Source organism: Seriola lalandi, unplaced genomic scaffold (genome assembly GCF_002814215.2).
Source record: "Seriola lalandi dorsalis isolate HSWRI2012SDOR001 ecotype SW California unplaced genomic scaffold, Sedor1 jcf7180002054933, whole genome shotgun sequence".
NCBI lineage: Eukaryota > Metazoa > Chordata > Actinopteri > Carangiformes > Carangidae > Seriola > Seriola lalandi.
Window position 1 is genome coordinate 4,262,081 of NW_019525485.1, and position 22,191 is coordinate 4,284,271.

Here is a 22,191-nt window from a genome sequence, read left to right on the forward strand (position 1 = left end):
TAATCATTTTCTAGTGGAGATTTCCCTGACTCTAATTGTTGAAGATGATTTAGTCATTATCAGAAGGCTGGCTACTCTTATCAGTCATCTCACTGGGCAAATTTATCTGGAGATTGTGCTCAGAGAAATTAAGCTGAATATTGTAATGAATTTTTAAAGTGATGACTCATGGTGTTGTCATAGTTTTGACCAACTGGTTAAATGAAACAGAAATGGGATGAAACGATTTTGTGCTGAACAGTTTGAGGTTTTTAAAACATTTAATGCAAAATATTTGTGTAAAAAAAACAAAAAAAAACGCACTTATTTGACAGCATGTTTAAATCAAACCACCAATGACACATTTAATGAGTTTTCAGTGCAGTGACTTTGATCAATGATATGTTAAAGGATAAAATGTTAAATCAAACTCTATTAGCTGCACAGTGCACGAGGAGTCACACAGCATGGTTTTAGTGTACGTGTACGGATCAAGATATATACATCTTATTAGAGACACCACAAATAAATCACAGATAAACTCATTTGTAATATGGTTAAAAAATTTACAGTAAATGTATCATCCATGTCCAAATCCAGATAATCAAAGAAAAAAGAAACCGAGGGTGTGATAGCAGGACGTGGAGGAAGTCCGAGCGACAGAAAATCAAGGACAAAAAGATACTTCCGGGTGGGGTGGGGGGATGGGGGGTTTACTTCCTTTTCCTGTGTTTCCTCTGTTATCACAGTCTGGATTGTCAAGGAGATCCCTCTTTATTTGCTTAAGTTTGATCAGCTTGTGCAAAATGCCAGTCAGCACTGTCTTCATGATGAGCTGATTCTATACAACATATGGCACCGAGTTTACTCTATATATCCATGTCATTAATGATATTTCCCTTAATTTCATTTCATTTTTCCATCATAGAATTTATGTCGAATAAGATTCGGCAAATTTGTTAATATACACAAGCAGTGGCAAACATGTATATATATGTACACCCACGAGTCCTTAATGCTTGTTAAATCTGCCTTCGCCTGTAGAGACAGTTATGACCAGATGGTTGTAAAAATAAGCCTCATTTTAGCCTCTCAGCCTGTCACTTATTGCCCTCAGTGTTCCTGATCAAATAAATTAATATGGCAAAATCACACTTATCCACATTGGCAGCCTGTGTGACTGTCTGATATTATGTCTCACAAATCTGGACGCATATGAATTCTGAGCTATTTATATATTTGTGTGGAGTTCACCTGATGTTTAGAGGGGGCTACCTTCTACACTGCACCTATCACCGGGTTCTTCCGTCTTGGGTTGGGCTGTCTTTCGTCTCTGTAAGCGTAGCGCTCGGGGCTGGTGTAGCGCTCCCCGCTGACGGGCTGCCTCTCCGGGCTGGTGTAGCGGCCTGCTCGCCCTCCGGCGGCTTCGTAGTAGTGCCGCCCTCTGTGGCCTGCGGGGGGGGAAGGGGGGACGTCCTGCCTTACCATGGTGCGGTGCTGCAGTCCCATGTGGGGAGACGAGGGGTAGTACCGTGGATTGCTGGACGCCTGCTGGGAGTGGGTGCCCGACTGTACACGGCCGGGGTGGCTGGAAATGAGAGGGTCTTGGTAGTGGATGGGGTAGGGGGCTGACTCTCTTGGCATGGGTCTGGAGTGGGTGGGGTAATCATATGGATCCCTCCTGAAAGAGAAATGAAGTTTTCTGTGAGAAATTCCAAAATAGTGATTCTACCTCGACTAACTGTACCTGGAATGAATCTGTAGGACGGACACTCATATCATCACACACGTATATATGTATTGAGAGTATAGAGGAAGACAATATTCAATACTGGTATAAACTGGTTTGGAGTAGAGGACGAGCCAGAGATTTGGCCCTCCCTTGCGGTAAGCCTCCTCCTGTTATTCAGTTTACGTGGCGAGGCTGTGGCCTTGGCAGGATCGAGTTGTGGGGGGAACGTGGATGGAGAGATGCCAAGAGATAACAGCAAATGCCTCAGTAAGCATATATGAGGTTGTGTGAGTGTGTGTAGGAATGTGTGTGTGTGTGTGTGTCCCAGGGGTCTGCAGTAACGAGGCAGCCAGCTGGAAGTCTCCGGTTGCCTCCCACTAGCTTTTGGGTGATTAGGGGCTAAACCCCTGGGTAAGGCGACACGCGGGCCTCGGGGTGACGGTGGGAGAAACAGAGAGAGAGAGAGAGGAACTGAAAAAGAGAGGGAACTAGACAGACAGAGAGAGAGAGAGGGGACGAGGGGAAGAGAAAAAGAGAGAGAGAGAGAGAGGGGGGAGAAAAGAAAAGGGAGGGCTGCTCACCTTTCATAGGCCCATTCAAATGTTTTCCATCTTATGTGCTGTTTCCAGTGCGGAGTGACACACAAGTCGAGCTACAGCAAGTAAGTAAATCTACAAGCCAGGTCTTCATGGGCCTGGCTGTAAGGGAAACTCTGCTATTTTTAAAAGTGGTGATCTGCGAGAGCCTAGTCACCATCATAAATGATCACTTTTGGCATCAAGTCTCTTCCACACAGAAAACTGAGCATGCAAACTTTTTTTTTTTTTTTTTTGTTTCAACCACGTCACTACCGTCTGCTACCTACCATCACTACCCATAATCACCCTGGCCAGATGTTTAAAAAGTCACCTTAAACATAGAGTTAAACTGCATAAATTAGAAATGTGATATATATAACATAACAAATATCATGCACCAGACAGATACAGATACACAGCACAATGTAAGCAATGTTCACCTGCAGCTCAGTAATCATATTTCTCGATTGCTTTCTTGTGTACATAACTGAGAAGAAAGCAGACGGCAACGTGGTTATTTAAGTGTATGTAAATGCACGTTTACTGGTACAGTGCTGTTGTTGGTTGGAACACGGCCTTAACAGCAAATGCGGAACTAGCTTCGGTTCAAATTGGTGTAATGCTACATCAATCAGCAGCAGAGAGCGGCAAACAGATTTAGACATTTGCTTCCCACCCGTCAACAAAGACTCCCACTGTAGTTATTACACAGAAGCCTTGAGCTTATAGCCTCTCCCTTGTTCTGCAATCATATCCGTGCGTCTCCTCTGTCCGGTCCCCCGAGTCGAGATCAGCACCTGTTGACTGGCCAATTAGAATGACTCACTCACCACAGATTAGGTGGCGCACACACAGCTCGGTTATGTGTGTGTGTGTGTGTCTGTGCTTGTGCATGAGCGGACTTCCCTTGAGGATATTCATGGACTGTGGTGATGTGGATTTCTATATGCATGTGTGTCCCACATATCAGTGTGTAGCAGAGTGTGTTTTCTGTAGGCTGGGAGGCCTGACCACCCAAACACACAGCGCCCGGGCAGGATACACAGGTGGTCCCGAGAATGAACAGCACTGCCTTGTCAATCAGCGGAGCAGGAAAGACGGATGCACACGCACAGATAGACATACACACATGTATTGCCTGGACTTGAGATAAGGAGGAAGAAGCAGAAAAGATAAAAAAAAAAAAAAAAAAAAAGGACTCTGAGAGGTAGAAAGAGAACGGAGAGAGATTTCATATGAAATTAAGACATAAGGACAGAGGCTGGTGTGGAGGGATGCCTGGGCAAAAACAATATATTTCTCCCTGTAAAGCTCAGCGAGGACTGGAAAGAGCAGGAGAGAGAGAGAGAGCGAGACGAAGGTCAACCTCCTCATTAATCCAGATTAAATGGTGAAGGCCACCAGGGGAGGCAAAGAGAAGGAAAGAAAGAGGGATGGAGTGATATAGGGGATAGAGGAGGGGGAACACCTGGGTCCTTAGCCCTCTCAGGGCCACCCAAACAGACAGGAACCTCCGCTGGCTTCCCCTTTCTTCTCTTATCAGTCTCCTCATTTTGCCCCCTCTCGGCTTCATCTTCAATTTCCACATTGTTCTCCACTTGAATATTCATCTCCCTCTCCTTCTCTATCACCTTTGTGACCCCTCCACTTAATATCTATTTATCACTTCCTTCTGCAATTTAAATGCCAACTCCTCTTTTCCTTCTTTCTGATCTACAGCATTATGTTAGCTTCCCCATGGCAAAGCAGTAATATGAGCAGCAATAAATGTAATATCTTGTGCACAGATGTTCAGACTGATGGATGCAAATTGCAGAAAAAAACAGACTTGGTTTGACCTATTGAAAACAACCTTAAATACTTTCTTTCTTCAATTTCCTGGATGACTAAGGGTTAAACGAAGGGGGATAAATTCCTTTAGTGCGCTGATACCCAGGTCTGGATGACCTTTGACCCTGCCATGACATGGCAAAGTAGCCTCGGTCTAGTAGCTGTGTATGGGCTGTGGGGTTGCCATTGTTTTGCCTGCTCATATGGGAGTATTTATGTTTCGTCAGGGAGGCGAGTGACTGACAGTTTAAATGTGTTTGCAGGAGGAGAAGAAGGGGAGTGAGTATCCTTCATGTGTGTGTGTGTGTGTGTGTGTGTGTGTGTGTGTGTGTGTGTGTGTGTGTGTGTGTGTTTTCTTTTGGACATAGACTTAACCTCATTTTACCACCCATCTTAAAATATGCAATAATATTGGAGAAAGAAAACATAGGGAAGATCTGAGATATTGTGGGTAATAGCATGACTGCCTGCAACCATATGAGAGTGTATGCATTTGTGTGTGTGTGTGTGTGTGTGTGTGTGTGTGTGTGTGTATGTATGTATGTGTGTCCGGCCAAGCAGCTGGGGGATTAGGGAAGTCCATGACCCACAGGGAGTTCCTCATCCCTGGGTCACACAGCTGGCTTCAGCTTGGTCGGGAGATGGAGGGAAGTGCATGTGTTTAGTGTGTGTGTGTTTCTGCGGGCCTCTGCCTTTGCTAACCTAACATTCCCTCAAACCATGTTGAATGCTGGCAGTATTTGATTTTTACATAAATTCTGATTTAATTTGGCGGAGTTGAATAAAACATTTCCAGTATTTGAGTCCCTCTGTGAGTAAGAGTGCAAGCCAGAGAAGAGAGCATGGCTGTGTTTGTATATGGTAAGTGTCAGAATGAGATCTGTGTTTACTTGTTAACTTACGAAACTTCATCAGCGAGCTTGTGTGATACGTACCCTGAGAGTGTGGGAAAGAGAGGAGGACTGAGCGGGAGAGAGAAATACAAACACACAAGAGGAACACAATGACAAGAAACAGACATTAAAAGAAGGTAAACAGAAAGACAAAATGAAGGACAAAGAACGGAGAGAATGATGTAATCGAGTTTTTCCATGTATTAACCCGGATGATTACCTGTCTGCCACTAGAAGCACAGCATTTAAGTTACTTTTCCCCCAGCGACTGTGTGGAAATTTCCTCCGGAGCTGTTACTTCTGACGTTCAAAAAAACATGCCAAACATGGCAGATTCCTGCCGGATTAAAATGTTGGTTGCCGTCGGTAATGACAATTAAAGGGGCTGAGCCAGTACGGCTAATCTAGTTTGAAAAGAGCTTATGACAACAAGAGACATGCAGACAGTAGACGTGTTTTCATTCAGCTGTCAGCAGACTTTTACGCACATTTTTGAAATGTCAAAATAAAAAATCTAATGCAAATGAGATGTTTCTGATGTTGAAACAAATAAATAGGTGGAAATGAATGTGAAAAGAAGAAAAATGGAAGGACTTTCAAGAAGAAATTAATACTTGGTAGGCTGGTTTTCCCTCTGTTATTATTTAATGTGCTAGTGATATTAAGTAGTAATAGAGCAATTACTAATAAAGCTACAATTTGAAAACACAGACATGGGAGTGACAGCGGGTATGATATTACTGGGAAGAGATCATTTACAGATAACATTTCACTAAGTGCGATGTTTTGCAATGAAAATGAACAATTTGTCTACATTATTATTCACCAGCAAATGCATTTCCATCCCTATTTTCTCATCTAATATTTTTTTCAAGGAAGTGTATAAAACATTTACAGCAGATATGTTATTGAATTTTCCTGTTGGCACTACATCTTTAAATTTGATGCTTCTGTGAACTGCAAAAAAATCTGGTGATGTCAAGAAAAAGAGAGGCAGACAGAAGAAAAAGGACGAGCCGTGTTTGGCAGGAGACAGGCAGTGAGACAGATGCAGACACCGTCTGTCCCTCTGAGGTCTATATGCAGCAGCAGTGCAGGGTGTGATGTGAACCACAGGGACCAACCAGAGTGGAAAGCTGTAATGACACGCCGTGTAATACATCTGACTCACACGTCGAGAACATCAGCACCATATACCACACTCCCAACCACTCTCTGAAAGTGTGTGAATTTCGTGTGTGTGTGTGTGTGTGTGTATGTGTGTGTGCTGAGTGCAAATAACAGACTCAATATAACAGCCATATTTATATGCATGTGAATGTGCGTTGGGAGTGTACATGATTACATACTCAGCAGTGAACCAAAAATGTGTGTGTATCCATCTGGGACTGTGAGAGTGTGTGTTGCCATTTAGGCATAGCTTACGCCATATGACAGTGAAGAATATGGGTGTATGGTGATAGCGTGGGAGATAGGGGGTGGAGGTGGTGGTGGTGGTGGTGGTGGTGGTGAAGGTGGGGGGGTATGCTGCACCTGCCCCTAGGAAACGGAAGGAGGAAATTAGCAACCCCCACCACCCCCTCCGCGCCAGCTCCCAATCCCTTATTAGACCCCCACACTCACTATCCTGGTCCCCCAAAAATACCCCAGGCACACATAAGTGCTTTACACTAAACTGCTGGAAAACAACCATGTGTCTTTGTCAGACAGACACACAAACACGATGACATAAGAGTTTATTCATGTACACTTTTTGTCAGAAATTATGACTTATAACAACTGTGTTTTACTATATTGTCATTCATTATTCCTTTATGCAGCAGCCTCCACTCAGGGGAGCCCATGAGGAGTCATAGTTTTAACAGATACGTTCATTAACATTTATATCTGCTTACAACTACATTATAATGTGTTGGCAGACCATCTACTGCTATGTACTTACTTTTTAAATTAAGGAAGCATTATTTGAACTTTGGAGTCAGCCAATTGTATTCTACTGTATACATTATTCTTTACTTACTAACACTGCACTGCTCCGCCCTCTGTTTAAGTTTAAGGATGTATGTTTGTCGTCTTCTGTTCTCACACATACATAAAAAATTAGTGCAAATGCGCAGACAATTAACTGCACACATCTAAATGACATTAGCACATTTAACTTATTAATGTCCTGATTGCGAACTTACAGATGCATATGTAAGCGCATCTGCCAGTTATGCGCTCACCTGTTAGCCCACTGACGGCGAGAAGACATGCATTGCATGCAAAATACATTAATTGCTCTGCAAAAAACAGCTGCTGCGCCTCACTGCCAAACACTCCCACGCACACAGACATTCATATGCATGTGTGCTTACTTTTCTGGGTAAAATGTTTAATGTGTCATAATTTGCAGAGGGACCAGGGGTGCTGCAAAAAAATAAAATAATAAAATGCTTGAAATGCCTCCATTTAGCTCATTCAATCTGCGGTTTAAGGTAGTGATGTCAATGTCTGTATTCATGGTTTCTAGATAAGTCGTAGCTAAAACGTTTCTCTGCTCTAAACACAGCGTGGTCATCAGTTACTGTAAAATATGTATATTTAAAAAGCTGACATATTCATTAGTGTATGATGCATTCTCCAGACACACATACACACACACACACACACACAAAGTCATAGCGCTAATGGTGCTGTGCTAGCTGAGTGCTACAGACACTGAGCAGACCTGGCTGGCTCCACAGCGGAGGAAACCATTAGCCACTCTGGCCCTGGCCATCGAGACAGCTCTGCTAATCAAACCAGCCTATGTCAACAACAGCAGTGGAAATTGGCTCTCAACTAACACGCACGTGCCTCATCTAAACGGGCCTGTGTTTACACTCTCTGCGGAGCAGTGACAGGGAATGTGTACAGTATCAGTGGCAGGTAGCAGTGGGTCCGACCGCGACGTGGGAGTTTTGGGTTGGAAATGAGAAGGTGAGGAGAGATGAGAGGCACCAGGGCAAACAGCCTGTGTGCAAACTACTCTCTCATGAAGCTCATAGGAACAGTTAATGACTCATTCATCATTTGAGTGATGTCATGCTTCAGACGACTATCAATAACCATTTATTCAACTGTTCAACCACATTTCTTTTCATTTTATTCTAGTGATTTCAACACAATTGAAGGCATTTGGTTGCTGCTCATATTAGGAGTGACTAAACCGTACAAAAAGTTCCTTTTATGGGCCTTCAAAAGTTCATGCAGCTATAAGAGAGGAGGTCGAAGGTGAGAGTTACTTCTTGGACAAGAGGGAGAGTGAAACATGTAATAGAGACGTTCTGGGGAAAAGCAGTAAAGTAACAGCTAATGAGGGAAACAGATGGGATTTCTTTGCGGTTCTCCACAACTCATACAATTATTGCGATTCTTCGCAGTTCAAGCAAAGTTCACTGTATACCTATTCTATTCTATTCTATTCTATTCTATTCTATTCTGGGCAAAGAAAAGAACATTTGAATTCATGGTGACTCCTGTGTCCCCTCCACAGAGCTGCCCGTCCGTCTGTGTTTGTGGGCTGAATGTCATGCAGACTTGTACATGACAGTCTTTGTATTTCTCACTGAGCTCACAGGGAGCGCCGAGGCCTCAAAGTGTATATCTTTTGGTTTATTTATGAAGTGATGATTTCATTTTCCCATACACAGACCTGGGAGACTGTGGGAGAGAGGGATGGAGAGGGAAGGGGAAGACAGAGAGCGAGACGAGATACAAAGAGACGTAGGAGAGATATAAACAGAAGCGAATGAAAAATGCAGACAGAGGGATTGATGGAATCAGGGAAAAACGCAGAGAACAGAAAAAGGGAAGTTATTGTAAACAGGTAGAGCCACCGGTGCCTCAGCTGTGCATGTGACAGAGCTGGCTAAAGCCCTTTCATTTCCTACTGCTGATTCCATTACATTCTCCTGTGTCTGAGCACAAACACCGTTAGCTGGACAAATATTGCTGCCTCTGCACACTGACGGGACCCGCTCCTTCATAAAGGACCCGCAAATAAGAGAGGGGTCACAGCACCTCTCTGGCAATCAAATAAAATAATCCGCACATTGCTTCAGATTCTCTTCGGCTGCTTATTTAACAATAAAAGATGGGGGGTCACGTCACCTTTTAAACCAATCGCGTATGGTCCTGGAAAGATGTAACAAGCTGTTATGGGGCAAATGTTGAAAATACTATAGTGGAGAAAGAAACACACTGCGCTCTCCAGGAGCCAAGAAATTAAGTGAGTTACAGAGACAATAACTCTAACTGAATTGGGTGAGTTTAAAGTGAGTTATTCGACAGCTGGACAGCAGTATGTGGGGAAACAGTAGATCACTTATGAAGCTGCGAGAAGCGGGATTGGGTTTTAATAAAGACGGGAGCGAATGCGGCGAAAATATAATTTATCCACTGACCTTGAAAAAAGCCATCCGAATTCATAGAGAGCTCCCAACTACAGAGCTTAACAATATTACTGCGCTAAAATGATAACGGACCCGCGCAATAAATACGGCCGTCCAACCGTGCGAGGTAGGAGTGAATTTTTGAGAGCTTATTTCCAGTTGACAAAATCAGCCAGTGAAGCAGAAATGAATGAGTAAATATGAGCGTTTTAGAAGGATTTTCATTTTTAATATTCCTTTCATCTCTTCCTTATTTATAATCAACCTATTGCTTTCACTCGGGTGGGGGTAGGGGGGGCAAAGTCATTTATTGTTTTTCTATTCTGTATTGCTAGGTGTGTTGAGTCTGGACGTGGCTCATTAGGGCCTGAGCAGACACAACCGGGGTGAAAAGGTTCATGCGCAGAGACATGGTGGAGGAAACCAAGTGGCTTCCAGTGTGGGACGTGTGTGTTAGTGTGGGCACTTTCCAGGAAGGTCAGATGAGGGGCCTTGAGGGACACTTTCCCACAAACCAGAGGATGCTCAACATGCAGAGGACAATCAAGAAGTTGGCGTCTGTTTTTTTAAGGAGCTCTTAAAGCATTCAGTCGCCGCCCCCTCAAACGACAAGCCTGAGATGCTCCTTATAATGACTGACTGCACACACACACATGAGGGATGTGTGTTAGGGGGATTCAGGAGTCCAAACTTTTGGATCGTGTGATCAGAGCTGAACTCAAATTCGCTCGGATCCACCTGGATAATAGACATAGGGACTATCCAGTGAGACTCCACCCAGGTCAGTAAGTCTGAAGATAATTTAGACCCATGTCAAGTCTTGGTTACGAGGAGCCAAATGGACCTGTGAAGACCTTTACTACTTGCACACACACACGCACACATGCGCACACACATCTTCTGTCCTTCTCGGTGGGTCATTTCTATTGTCCAGATGTGACAGGAGCTTCATGAGGCCAGCATGGTCCCTTGGTTGGAGCCCCGTGCTCTCTGACTCACTGGCCATCGGCTGCACATTAATCAGCCAATTATCAGCCCTGGCCAGCAACGCTGCCGCTCCAACCCGGTCCCCTAATCCAATCACCTTGGGGGAGTGGGTCAGGGGGTACTCTGATTGGATAACCTGAGGCTGGGTCGCCGCGCCCATGACCTGCTGCTTTGAATTGGTAATGATGTTAATATTCTCCATATGTCCATGTGTGTGTCTGTGTGTGCACATTTGTGTGTGTCCCCAAGCATAGAGCCTATCTAGAAGCTGAGCTGCACCCCAGCATTAATGGCCAATGGAGATGGAAGTAAGAGCCAAAATAGCACTATCACCCTCCCTGGGGCAAACCTCTTGACGCTGCCACTTCTAGCCCTCTCTACAAATCCTCTTTCCCAGACTTCAGCCTGTCTTGTTGGCTGCTGTGCAGCAGCCCTTGGCGCTAAGTCCCAGGCTGAGGTCCACTTTCTTTCCATCAGCCCCGCTACTTTGGCATCCACTCCTTCTGGTCCAAAGAAACTCTTGAGTTGAGAGGTGGGAATAATAAAGGAGCCACAATTTGGGCAGCAGGATTGTGATGAGAAATGTTTTCCAATACAGTGAAAAAAGTAAGTAGGTAAGAGGGCAAACTCTGACTTTCTGGTCTGTTTTTTTCACTGTTTCTGACTCTGAGAGAAAAAGAAATATACGGTATTTGGTAAAGCTACAAAAAGTCCAAGTGAACTCAAGTTAAAGGAGAAAAAAGGAGCTTGAAAAACACAAATTTAATAGACCATGCTTGTGTGCTTTCATTAGGGAAGCTATAATGTGCGTGGACATATTGACTTTTAACAACACATTTAAATATTTGTCTGAACATCTTCGATTTTATCCCCATCCTTCTAACTCCTACCTCTGCTCAACTCTCTCTCCATATGCTCCCATCTGTGAGACGCTTTGCTGCATCTCCTGTACTATCCATGTGCACACACACACACACACACACACACACACAAACACATGCACACACGCACACACTCACCACTTCACTCCCTCCCCTCCAGCTGCAGCCCCAGCCGGCTCCACACAAAGGCAGGCCAAATGTATGCTAATGAGAGCCAGGCCAATGGTGGAGCCGCACTCATTTTGAGAGGAAATGGCTTTCAATAATGGCGGCCCCCGGGGGGATTTTGCACAAAGTTCAGCTCCACTTTGAAAAATGCATTCAATTCACTGCTGTGTCTGCTGCTCTCTCTTTTTCTCCCATTTTTCCCCGCTCAATGAAAAAAAAAAAAAAAAAACATTCCCGGAATATATCTGCGTCCCCTCCTCCTCTCGCCTCTGTAGTTATGCTGGGGGGTGTCAGAGGGAGTTTTTGGGGACCGAGGAGTCGTGATTTATCTTTACAGAAACATCAAAAACAGGAACGCAAACATGCAAGCTTCAATAGTGTTCACACTCTATCTGGCACGTTTCCTTTGCGTTTTGTTGCTCGTAGTTTTGCTCTTCTGCTCAGGGTAATGTCTCCAGAAACATGTTAACTGTACCATATGCATTTCAAACGGATAATATCCTATGGGTCTCGGGCCTAAAAATACTTCAAAGAGGAGATGAACAACAGTTAAATAACGATGAGAATATATCTTGAGGTAATAAACATTATTTGAACCTGATTTGTCATCTTCACACCCAAACATGTTAGACAGAGACTATGACGGCTGCTACATAGACGCATCATGTGAATCTAACACAACTGAGCATCAATATATATGTTATAGTTCGGTATTACAGCCAAAACCTGCTGACATCCTGTGCAGTTTGCAGGCGAATTTTCTTATTTAAAAATAGTTTCTTATCTATCACCCGCCAGAAACAGGAAGATGCTTGTCTTGTCCTCTTCAAGCCTTTTTATATGCCGGAATACCCAGTTTAAGCATCGGAAAAGTACTGAGAATGCAGTATTTCATTATCTGTTAATCTGTTTATCATTTTTTCTGTTTAATCCTTTTGTTTATAAAATATAAGACGGACATAAAACAGAGGAAAAAATTGCCATTCAGAATTTCCCAAAGCTCAAGGTGACGTTTTCTAATCATGCAGCATGTTTAATTTACAAAGCTATAAAACTAAGAAATACACAAAACCCTCATATTTTACAAACTGAAATTAAAGATCGAGTGGCAATTTTGCTTCATAAATTACTTAAATGGTTAAATTTCATCTTTTGTCAGACCAACTGTGGAAAATCTAAAGAGATGGAATGTTATTAAGCAAATCCTCACACTAGAGAGGCTAAATTAAAGAACTTTTTCTTGAGAAATGATTAAAACGATTGTTGAAAAATCATTTCATCAATAAAAAGAGGAAGCAATGGCTTCAATTTTCCCGACTTGCTTCAGATTTTATTGATAAGTACGTGGGAATGGCTTCTTCTTTTCTGTGACAGTACAGTGAAGTACAGTTTGGACTGAGCTGTCCCTCAGCCTGTCCGTCTCCGTTTGGGTTTGCCTCCACGGTTACAGTTGGCTAATCTCTCTGCCCCTCTGCTGCTTGGTCATGTCCCTCCTTCTCTCTTCTTCTCTCCTGCAGATTCTCAGAACGTCTCGTCCCCCTGAGCCAGAGCTGATGTCTGCGCTCCCTGGTGCCTGTCATATCAGGAGGGGCAATAACCCGTGAAATGACTGTTCTCTTTTTCTCACTCGCCTCCCCTCCATCCCGGTGTCCCCTCTTTTCCACATTCTCCTACTCTCACTTTCCTCGCACCACGCCACTCCACGCTCCACTTAACCGCTGGGGCGCGAACATCGCAAAAAAAAAGAAATGTGCATACACACGCTCACATTGCACAAGATGGTGAATATTCTGGTGTGGTTTGAAGCATGTATGTGAGCTGTATGACTGCTGGCAAAGACTTAAATAGAGAAGAGGTACAAGTGTGTGTACATATGCACCTAATTTGACAAGAGAACATTTAAACAAACAAAAGGGACGCGCAGTTCCATTAAACCCACACTAGAGGTTATACATCCTTCTTAAGAGCAAACCATCCTGTGTGTGTGTGTGTGTGTGTGTGTGTGTGTGTGTGAGAGAGAGATCCTCCTGCCTGTGCCCTACTCTCCGGAGGGCTGATCACTCCTGTTCCTGGGATGAGTAGACACTCCCAAGGCAAACACTCCAGATTTAATTATAAGCTCCAAAGAGGATTAGTCTGTGCTGTGTGTGTGTGTGTGTGTGTGTGTGTGTGTGTCTGTGTGTGCTTGCGAGAGTGGGGGGAGACACAAAGGGAAGGAGTGGCAAGAAGTTATCCCTTCATTCCCCACACTGAAGAATAAAACACACGCGCACACATACACACTCAGCTCGCTCACCTGGGGTGTGTGTGGTATTGTCGGTCCGCCTCTTCGTAGCGGTGCGCAGGTCGAGATTCACCTCCTCTTGGTGCCATCTGTGAGGAGACACAGCACAGTGAATATAAATATGCAGACTAAAAGAAAACAGTCCAAACACCCTTGAGCAAGGCACTGGACTCTCTGGAAGTGACTCAGCTGGAGGTCTGACGAATAAGATAAATTGTTAAACAATCCGTTGGCAGATTTCTGGCCATTTCCAGCAGCTAAACCTTGTGGTGGTGGAGGTCACATGTCCCTCAGGGTATATGTTTAACCTCAGTAACATCTCTGTCTTTAAATACTACATTAAGAATTTAAAGCATGTACGTGTTCATGTGCAGCCTTGTGGTTTCTGTGTAAACAAAAAACAAGACAGGGAGAAGTCAAGGAATGCCCCACATGTGGTAACATAAACATGTGCAACCACATTTAAGCGCGGTGCAACTCCGATACACATGTGTGTATGCAGTTCAAGCAAACACACCAGTCATATGAAAAAAATTAGATCTAGAGTGGGTTTTGGGAAGAGGGTTGATCTGTCTCTCATCCAGGAAGTGATTGATTAAAGCCACGTCCACGCTGGGGGGCGGATAAATGTGGAAATACTGAAAAAGGTCTGGTTGTTTTCTGTCCACAGTTAAATGCCAAATGTTGAAGAAAACCAGAGAAATCTCATCTTCTTTGTCCTTTCTCTTTGTTGGCAAACACAACTGTGGATTAGCAGCATCATGTACTAGAGGAGCTGAACAGTCACAGCCAGGTTCCTCAGCGTGGTCTCAGGAGGATACAACCTCCTTCTCTCCATGAGTACTTACAGACAGGTGATAAATTAAAGGAAAGCTAAGTGGAAAAACATAATGAAGACAAATGCTTCCATACAGGAAAGAGTGGTAACCTGATGATGATGTGAAGCATATGCTATGATCTTCACAGTCACCAGATCTTAACCTTAACCTATGGAGGATCTCTCGGAAGAATGGTGCTCATCCCTTCAGTGGATTCCCGGTCTGTGTGTCGGAGCTCGGAGGCTGTTCTGGAGGCTCGTGATGAGCCAATACCTCACTAAGACTACATTTGACACCCATCTGTGAGTCTGCTGTTCTTAATGGCACCAAGCTTCTGTTTCTGTCGTCAAACGACTACATGAATATAAAACAGTGATTTATCGCTGCTCATTAATGATACTCATGAACCAATTCTAACGGCCACAACTGGAATCACTTTTTACGCTCACTAATCAATGACAACACCTGGATTGTGTGCTGTATGTGTAGAGAAATGCAACCCCCCTTTTTAAATTTTTTTTTTAAAGCTGCATTTTATGATGTTTTTCAAAACGGATAATTTCTTTGATGTGAAAATCACTGGCTCTTGATCTGTGGATTGGACCAAAATGCAGAGATAAGATGTGGTTTTAAATTTAGTTGCATAAGAGTGGACATGGTCTGAGGTCCATACAACACAAGAGGGTTTAAACAAGCCCCCTGCAGGCAGAAGAGGAGGGAGGCAGCGAGGGAGAGAGCATACAGTTTCAATTATCTGTAATCTACGTTCTGGGCTCTGAGTTTTCACATACAAACACAGGCTGTTTATTCAATGGACATTTCATCGGTCAAACACACAATACACCACTGTAGCGTAACATGCGCGCACACACACACACACACACGCGTCGGTCAAATACACACCAGCGGCCAACACGTACATGTGTACATAAACAAGCAATCACAGGTTCGACAGAAACACACACGGAAATCTAAAGAGGCGAACAGTCGTGCGTTTGATCCAGGCTATCAAAGTGATACACCGCCACAATCACCCACTTACACACATTTAATATCACAAACACGCACGCTACAAAGAGTCTAAATGAAGCCATGCAGGACCAGTCTATTGTTCTGCTTGCATGTACGTATGAGTTCAAACTCATACTGCATGTCAATGTAGCAGCGGCACATTACCAGATATCATTAGCATGTCTCTGTAATGTAGGGAGCTCTAATGTCTCTGAATGGGAGCCAGGAAGTGAAAGCACATCAGAGCCATGGCTGGGTTAAGTCTGCTGCTCTATTCACTGAAGTGGCATTGTGCCTGTGTGTGTGTGTGTGTGTGTGTGTGTGTGTGTGTGTATGTTAATATTATGGTAGTCGGGGAGGGCAATGTGTGTCTTTGTGTGCAGGTTTAATATGATGTCGGGAAGTGAATGCTCCATCTTCAGATTGCTGTGTGTGTATGTGTGTGTGTGTGTGTGTGTGTGTGTTACGAAGGGGACATTATGCAAAGAGCTGCATAATGTGAGGTAAAGGGGGCATTAGTCTCAGCAAGAAGCTGGGACTCAGGTGGAAGACCTTCTGTGTATGTGTGTGTATGTGTGTGTATGTGTGTAAGCCATAATACATCTTCTAAGTAGGAGGAGAGAGGAAGAGAATGATGAGGACAGGAGGAAATGTGTGTTTGGATAAAATGAGTGAATTTTTTTGTGCGTTGATTGTATTAACATAATAGCCTGCAGCCATAGGTCTGGATGATCCCTTTATTAACTCACACACACACACACACACACAAATATAGATTAGGGACGTCTGTCATATGGATGCTTTTCAGGCGGAAGCCCATTTCCCCAAATTAGACAGATAGCTTTAGTACCAGATGATATGCCTTGAAATACTGCCGTGGCATACACACACACGCACACAAGTAAACAAACACAAAACAAGTTTTGTGTTTGTTTGCTCATGATGAACAGTCTCACCATGGCAACTGGTAAAACAGCAATATGAAATTCATCCAGGTTTGAAGTAGAAAATGCAGCAGTTAGACTTCAGAGGAGGCGGTCAGCGGGCAGAGAGCCACGTCTTCACAGCTTCGGAGGTGGAGGGTGATAACACACACACATCGAACGCCACGCGAGTTCACGTCCTCATCCTGAACCCGGTGACATCATATACAGTACTGTTTATATCTACAGTAAGAGTGTGTGTGTGGTTATCGGTGGAAAACTTAATGTTTTGTGCAGACAGAAGCTGACTTAAAACCAGATTCTTTCTGGACATGCATGACGGGGAATTTCCTATTTCTCATGAGTGTCAGGTGGTAAAACTCTGAAAGGAAGAGGCTTTGTTAAACTTGGAGCTCACTGCAGTTGTGTGCATGCGCATGCATTTTTGTGTAATTTAAACCCAAACCTTTCAATCAGCAAATCGGCAGGCTGCTTTTAATACCTTCTCATCAGGGAAAGTAAATGAGCATTAACATATCAGAACAATCTTCTTATAAAGTGTATCATTTTGTGGAGTCATTGCATTTGTGTGCCGCAATTCAAGCAGCTGACAAACCCTCTGACAGAATGGCTGGCGTGTGTGTGAGTGTGAATGAGCAGAACGTCATTTTTCCATTTTTCCAAATTAGAAAGCTATGCCTTGACAGTGCCAGATGATAAGCAATGGAACACAACACACACACACACACACACACACACACACACACACACACACACACACACACACACACACACACACACACACACCCACACACGCACGCACGCACGCACACCAATCAACTCTAGCAGCACAGCTGTCGCATTCATCAGAAAGTATTGCCAGAGCTCAGGAAATGAATTTCTTGGAGCACTTTTGGATTTGCTGTAAATTTGCGATGCTCATATTTACAAAAAGCCTCAAATGAGAGTCCAAGTGCTTTGACACAATGCCTGAGCTGCGCTTTGGTCCCGTGACTGAGATGCTCAGATTCGCCTTTTCCAAACCGCTTTTCTTCGCCGTCTCTTTTCAAACGGCATAATTAGCCTCCTCTATTGCCATCTATTCCTCCACGCATCCATCCATCCATCCTTTTCTTCCTCCCTCCATCCGTTGTAGATGCTAATTAAGCATGTGTCTCAGTGTGGAGCCTCTGCCTGGCACCCCATGCCCACCTCCCGTTGGCAACCTCACCCCCACGCCCTGGCACGATGAGGCGTAACGCACCCTTTATCCACCCCGTCTTCCTGCTAAAAAAAAAAATAAAAAAATCTTGCTGACTCCCCCATGGGAGGAAAGGGAACAGATAAGATGGAGAGGGAGAGCTGGCAGAGAAGTTGTTAAAGATGTGGTGCGTGTGTGTAGGTGGACGCAACACAAACCATGGAAGGAACGTGTGTGAGACTCTAACTACTGCTGCCACGAGTTGTTGACAGCTGGGAGTATGAACTTCTGCTGTCATGCTGCTGAAACACAGAGAAACCACACCCATGCACATACGTACATACAAGTCGACAGCAAGGCGATTTAGATCACTGCCCTGGTCCAATACATCCTTATTTTTAGAAGTTATAGTCCAAATATAATACAGTATATTGCACATATGGTGTCAACTGTCGGAAGAAAACGTCCACACTAAGCCGGCTAAATCTAAAAATGCACCTTTTTGTGGCTAAATCCCAAAAATTCGGTTACACTGCACTGTTTTCTTTCTTTGTGTTTGTTAGCAAAGCCACTGCCCTAAATTTATACCGCTCTGCTGAAAACAGCTTGTTGGCATGGTTACCAACGAATAACCGACTGAAACTCTAAAAGGTCAAAGGCATCTCTTTCATGCTAGTCGAGTCTAGCCTGTTGGCACACAAGATTATGCTGTATTAGGAGATCCTGTGTGTTTATATCTCAAACAGGAGGCTCACTTGCCCCCCAGTGTACACTAAACACTCCCACACCTGGACCCCGCTCGCTCTGAGCTCGTTAGCAGCAGATGGTACATGCATGTACGCACGCATGCATACCCACCCACACACACAGTGACCAAAGGTTACACACACTCAGACTGGAATGCGGTCTATTTTGGTAATAGGCCAATCTGCTGGTAATTGTCTTCATTGTTAGTATTTGTTTAGGCCTCAACTCTTGACCTTAGAGTAGCTTTTTACATTTACATAAAGTTGGGTTCAGACTTCGACTGGCACGTGTGTGTGTGTGTGTGTGTGTGTGTGTGTGTTTGCGTGAATGTGTGTGTGTGTGTGTGTTTGCAGTTTAATCTTTCCTTATGAGGATGTAACAGGTAGAGGGAAAACAATGTTTAGCTCATTAGCCGATGCTCACAATGATACTGCTGACCTCTATCATTTCCTATGGCTCCGTGCGTATCGCTCCGACTACTTCGTCTGTCGGAATACATTTGCTCTGGACTAAACTTTCAAACCGTTTACATGAACTCTAAATACATCGAATGTGTTTACATTCATCAGAGCGAGAAGGCTTTCAAAAGGATCTTTTTACACTCTCTGGGAAATTTACGGATGTCACTGGCTCCGAGTGGACAAACACACTCAGAGAAAAATATGTTCTGAGGCCCAAGAGAGTATTTGATTAGTTAAAGTGGCAATTAGCCACAAACACTTTGCAACCGGACAATTTATATCACTCTTCAGGATGATGTAACATGTCAAATAGGCTGCTCTTGCTTCTTTTGAGGTGGGTACATAAAGCATCTGCATTTTTATCAGGTTATTCTGATTGTTAATACTACATTATCAAACTTCTGATCGGGGGTCATCAAACCAAATTAGTGACTTTTAAATAATCTGGAAAATTGCCTTTGACCTGCACATGTGTGCATTTGTTACCACATTAATCTGTAACAAACATGCATCCTTAACCTGTTCCGTGTGTGTGTGTGTGTGTGTGTGTGTGTGTGTGTGTGTGTGTGTGTGTGTGTGTGTGTGGCCATGGCAGTGGCCATGGGGTGTTGTTTATTTACTGGGGCTGTGTCCCTGTTCCTCTCCCCCTCTGTGGGTTTGTTTGCCTCCCCACTGCTCACTGAAATAACATCCAACTACCCCTGTGTGTGTGTGTGTGTGTGTGTGTGTGTGTGTGAGTGAGTGAGTTAGAGAGAAAGAGAGAGAGAGAGAGAGAGAGAGAGAGAGAGAGAGAGAGAGAGAGGAGAGAGTGTGTGTGTGTGAGAGTGTGTCTGGTTTCATTCTTCCCTCTCCAGATCATGATGCCCTGAAAGGTATGTCTTAAGCCCCTTTTATACAGAGATTCTGCTATTTTGCTGTTAAGAAGACCCCTCATTATGTCACCTTTGTTTGTTTACACTGAACCAAACAAAGCCGGTATAATGCCGCCCCAGGGTGTGATTTCAGATCGCATGATACAGTGTCTCTGCCTCTGCTGCCGGCATAAAGGCGGAACAACAATGCCCCACCAGTTCATGATGGCACCTTTTATACAGAATGCTGAAGCAGAATAAAGGTGCGACATTCCCGCCTTGAACAGGCCGTGTAGAAGTGGCTGCAGGGTGTGTGTGAGAGAAAGAGAGAGAGAGCGATGTGTTCTGTTCATTCTTTAACTAAGCTGTAACACAACAGCCACACAGCATTTGTGTCCTCCATCCGCACATGTCGCAGAAACACCAGCACCTTCCAACAGCTCCACATCCACTTCTGTCAAGTCATGTGTCTGTTCTCTGTGACGGCGACATCTCCACAGTTCAGTTTAAACAGCCTCCTGTTGTCCTCTCCCTCCAGTCACAGATTTGTGGATGTGCAGGGGGGTTGACACGGCGACCAGGGATGGAGTCTTTGATGAGTGAATCCAGCTCCTCGTGCCATCCGACGGCCTGCTGCAAATGTCATGAGGTTGATCTGTTTGACCTTCAGATGCTTTGATGTAACTCATGCCAACTCCAGAACCTCAGAGTGAGCTGCAGTGGATTTAAAGGATCAGTTTGGGGGAAACATCCACATTTGTCTCACAGGCTTCCGCTCTGGATCATGAAGTGGCCTGTTCAGCGTCCCAGCCTCTAAGTGTGATGGCTCATGATGATCCACTGTCTCCAACATCTTGCAAAGAAGCAGTTCCTCGATTCACCTTCTGTCGCTTTCCCTTTTCATACTGTCGTGTATTTGTCTGTTAAAATGCTATTAACTGGATATTAACAAGATATTAATGCGTGGTAAAACTGTAGAGAACTTGACAATGTTCCCCTGAAACTGCAGAGTTATACAGCGATTTATAGTATAAATCAATTAATTAATTCTTAAGTGTGACCTCAGCAGAGAGAGACAAACACACACACATATGCAGCCGACCCAACCGAAACCCTCTCCTCTTTAATCCAAACAGAGTGGTGACGCGCTTTGAAGTGAGAGTGAGCGCGAGCGAGGAGGAGAATGGGAGATTTCTATCAACTTGCAGACAGATCACACTCTGCAGTTTGCCCGTAGGCCAGAGACAAGCTGTGGGGATAAAGACAGACACCAAATAAGTCCCTGTAGCCCTTTGTCGGCCCAGATGGGGAGGAGGGAGAGCAGGTAGGAGAAAAATAAAAAAATAAAACAATCCTCACCCAGTTGCTGTGCAGCATTGGAATGAAGTGACTTAAAACAAAAGAGAGGAGAGAGGGGGAGCAGTGTGTTAAGCCTCGGGGATGAGCTGGAGAGACAAGGACAGAGAGGAGGAGTCCGTGGATGGAATCGCTCATTGTGACTTTGCCGAGAGAAAAAAAGGGAGAAAGGTGCTATACATGTGTGTGAAAACTCTTGATAGCGGTGGGTAGAAACATAATGCTCGAATGAGATGTTCACTCTTGTCTTTGTCTCCCAAGAGTCTGAGCAAGAGTTCAGATTGTGTCTGAGTCTGAATCCGTGGGTTTTAGAGACAGTGAGGGAAGAAGTGCGCCTGTGCACGCCAATCAGACAAAGCCAATGGCCAAGAGCCGATGATGTGAAACAACATAGGTGGTTAAGTATGAAATTATGTAGGAATTATAAAAATGAATGAATCTTCAGCAGTATTGAAGCTGGAAACATTTGTGCATAAACTCTGCATCTAAACCCCCGTGACCCTCAAAGGATAAACAGAATAGCAACTGGATGGAGGGATGGATGACTACACATCTACACTGAGGATGCTGCGTTGATACATGGCAAACGCACACAATGGGAAATCAGCATTACTTCCACTGGAGTGCATGACTTTGCAAACCTACGGGGAACTGACTGACAGGTCTGACAGGTGCGAGCGGTCGCTGAGACGGAGACGAGACCAAGACAAAACACCCATGAGACCGAGACGAGTCTGAGACAGGAGAAATGTCTAAAGGCCAAACACAAGACAGAGACTCTGCAGTATCAAACGCATTACACATGCATAATTGAAAGTCTAATAACTTCATAGCTTCCTTGTGGTCCTTGTTTGAGATCATCCATTGATCTCCACAAACAAGGACAGTCAGTGTTCAAACACTTAAAAAGACCTATTTGAAGGTTTCCTTACAATTGACCTCTTGTAGCTGTGAGAGGAACTACGTTCCTTTTTAGGGTCATTTGGATTATTTTGGAAGATCCTAACAAGAGATTTAGGACTTGCTGGTTTATTACAATGGATTCTGTTGGTGACCCATGTTCATTATGAAACAAA

At 44.2% G+C, this 22,191-nt stretch overlaps 1 protein-coding gene across 1 annotated transcript in view; it reads right to left on the reverse strand.

Moving 5' to 3' along the window:
- Window positions 1-241: 241 nt before the first annotated feature.
- The window catches only part of pard3ba (par-3 family cell polarity regulator beta a), a 143,371-nt gene continuing 121,421 nt past the window's right edge, over window positions 242-22,191 (reverse strand). Inside the window, exons 24-25 of the mRNA XM_023393326.2 lie at window positions 13,760-13,836; window positions 242-1,660 (exon numbers count right to left, since the gene is read on the reverse strand). Of these exons, the coding sequence (XP_023249094.1) occupies window positions 1,258-1,660; window positions 13,760-13,836 (480 nt within the window). The 3' untranslated portion in view covers window positions 242-1,257. The remainder of the gene's footprint in view (window positions 1,661-13,759; window positions 13,837-22,191) is intronic.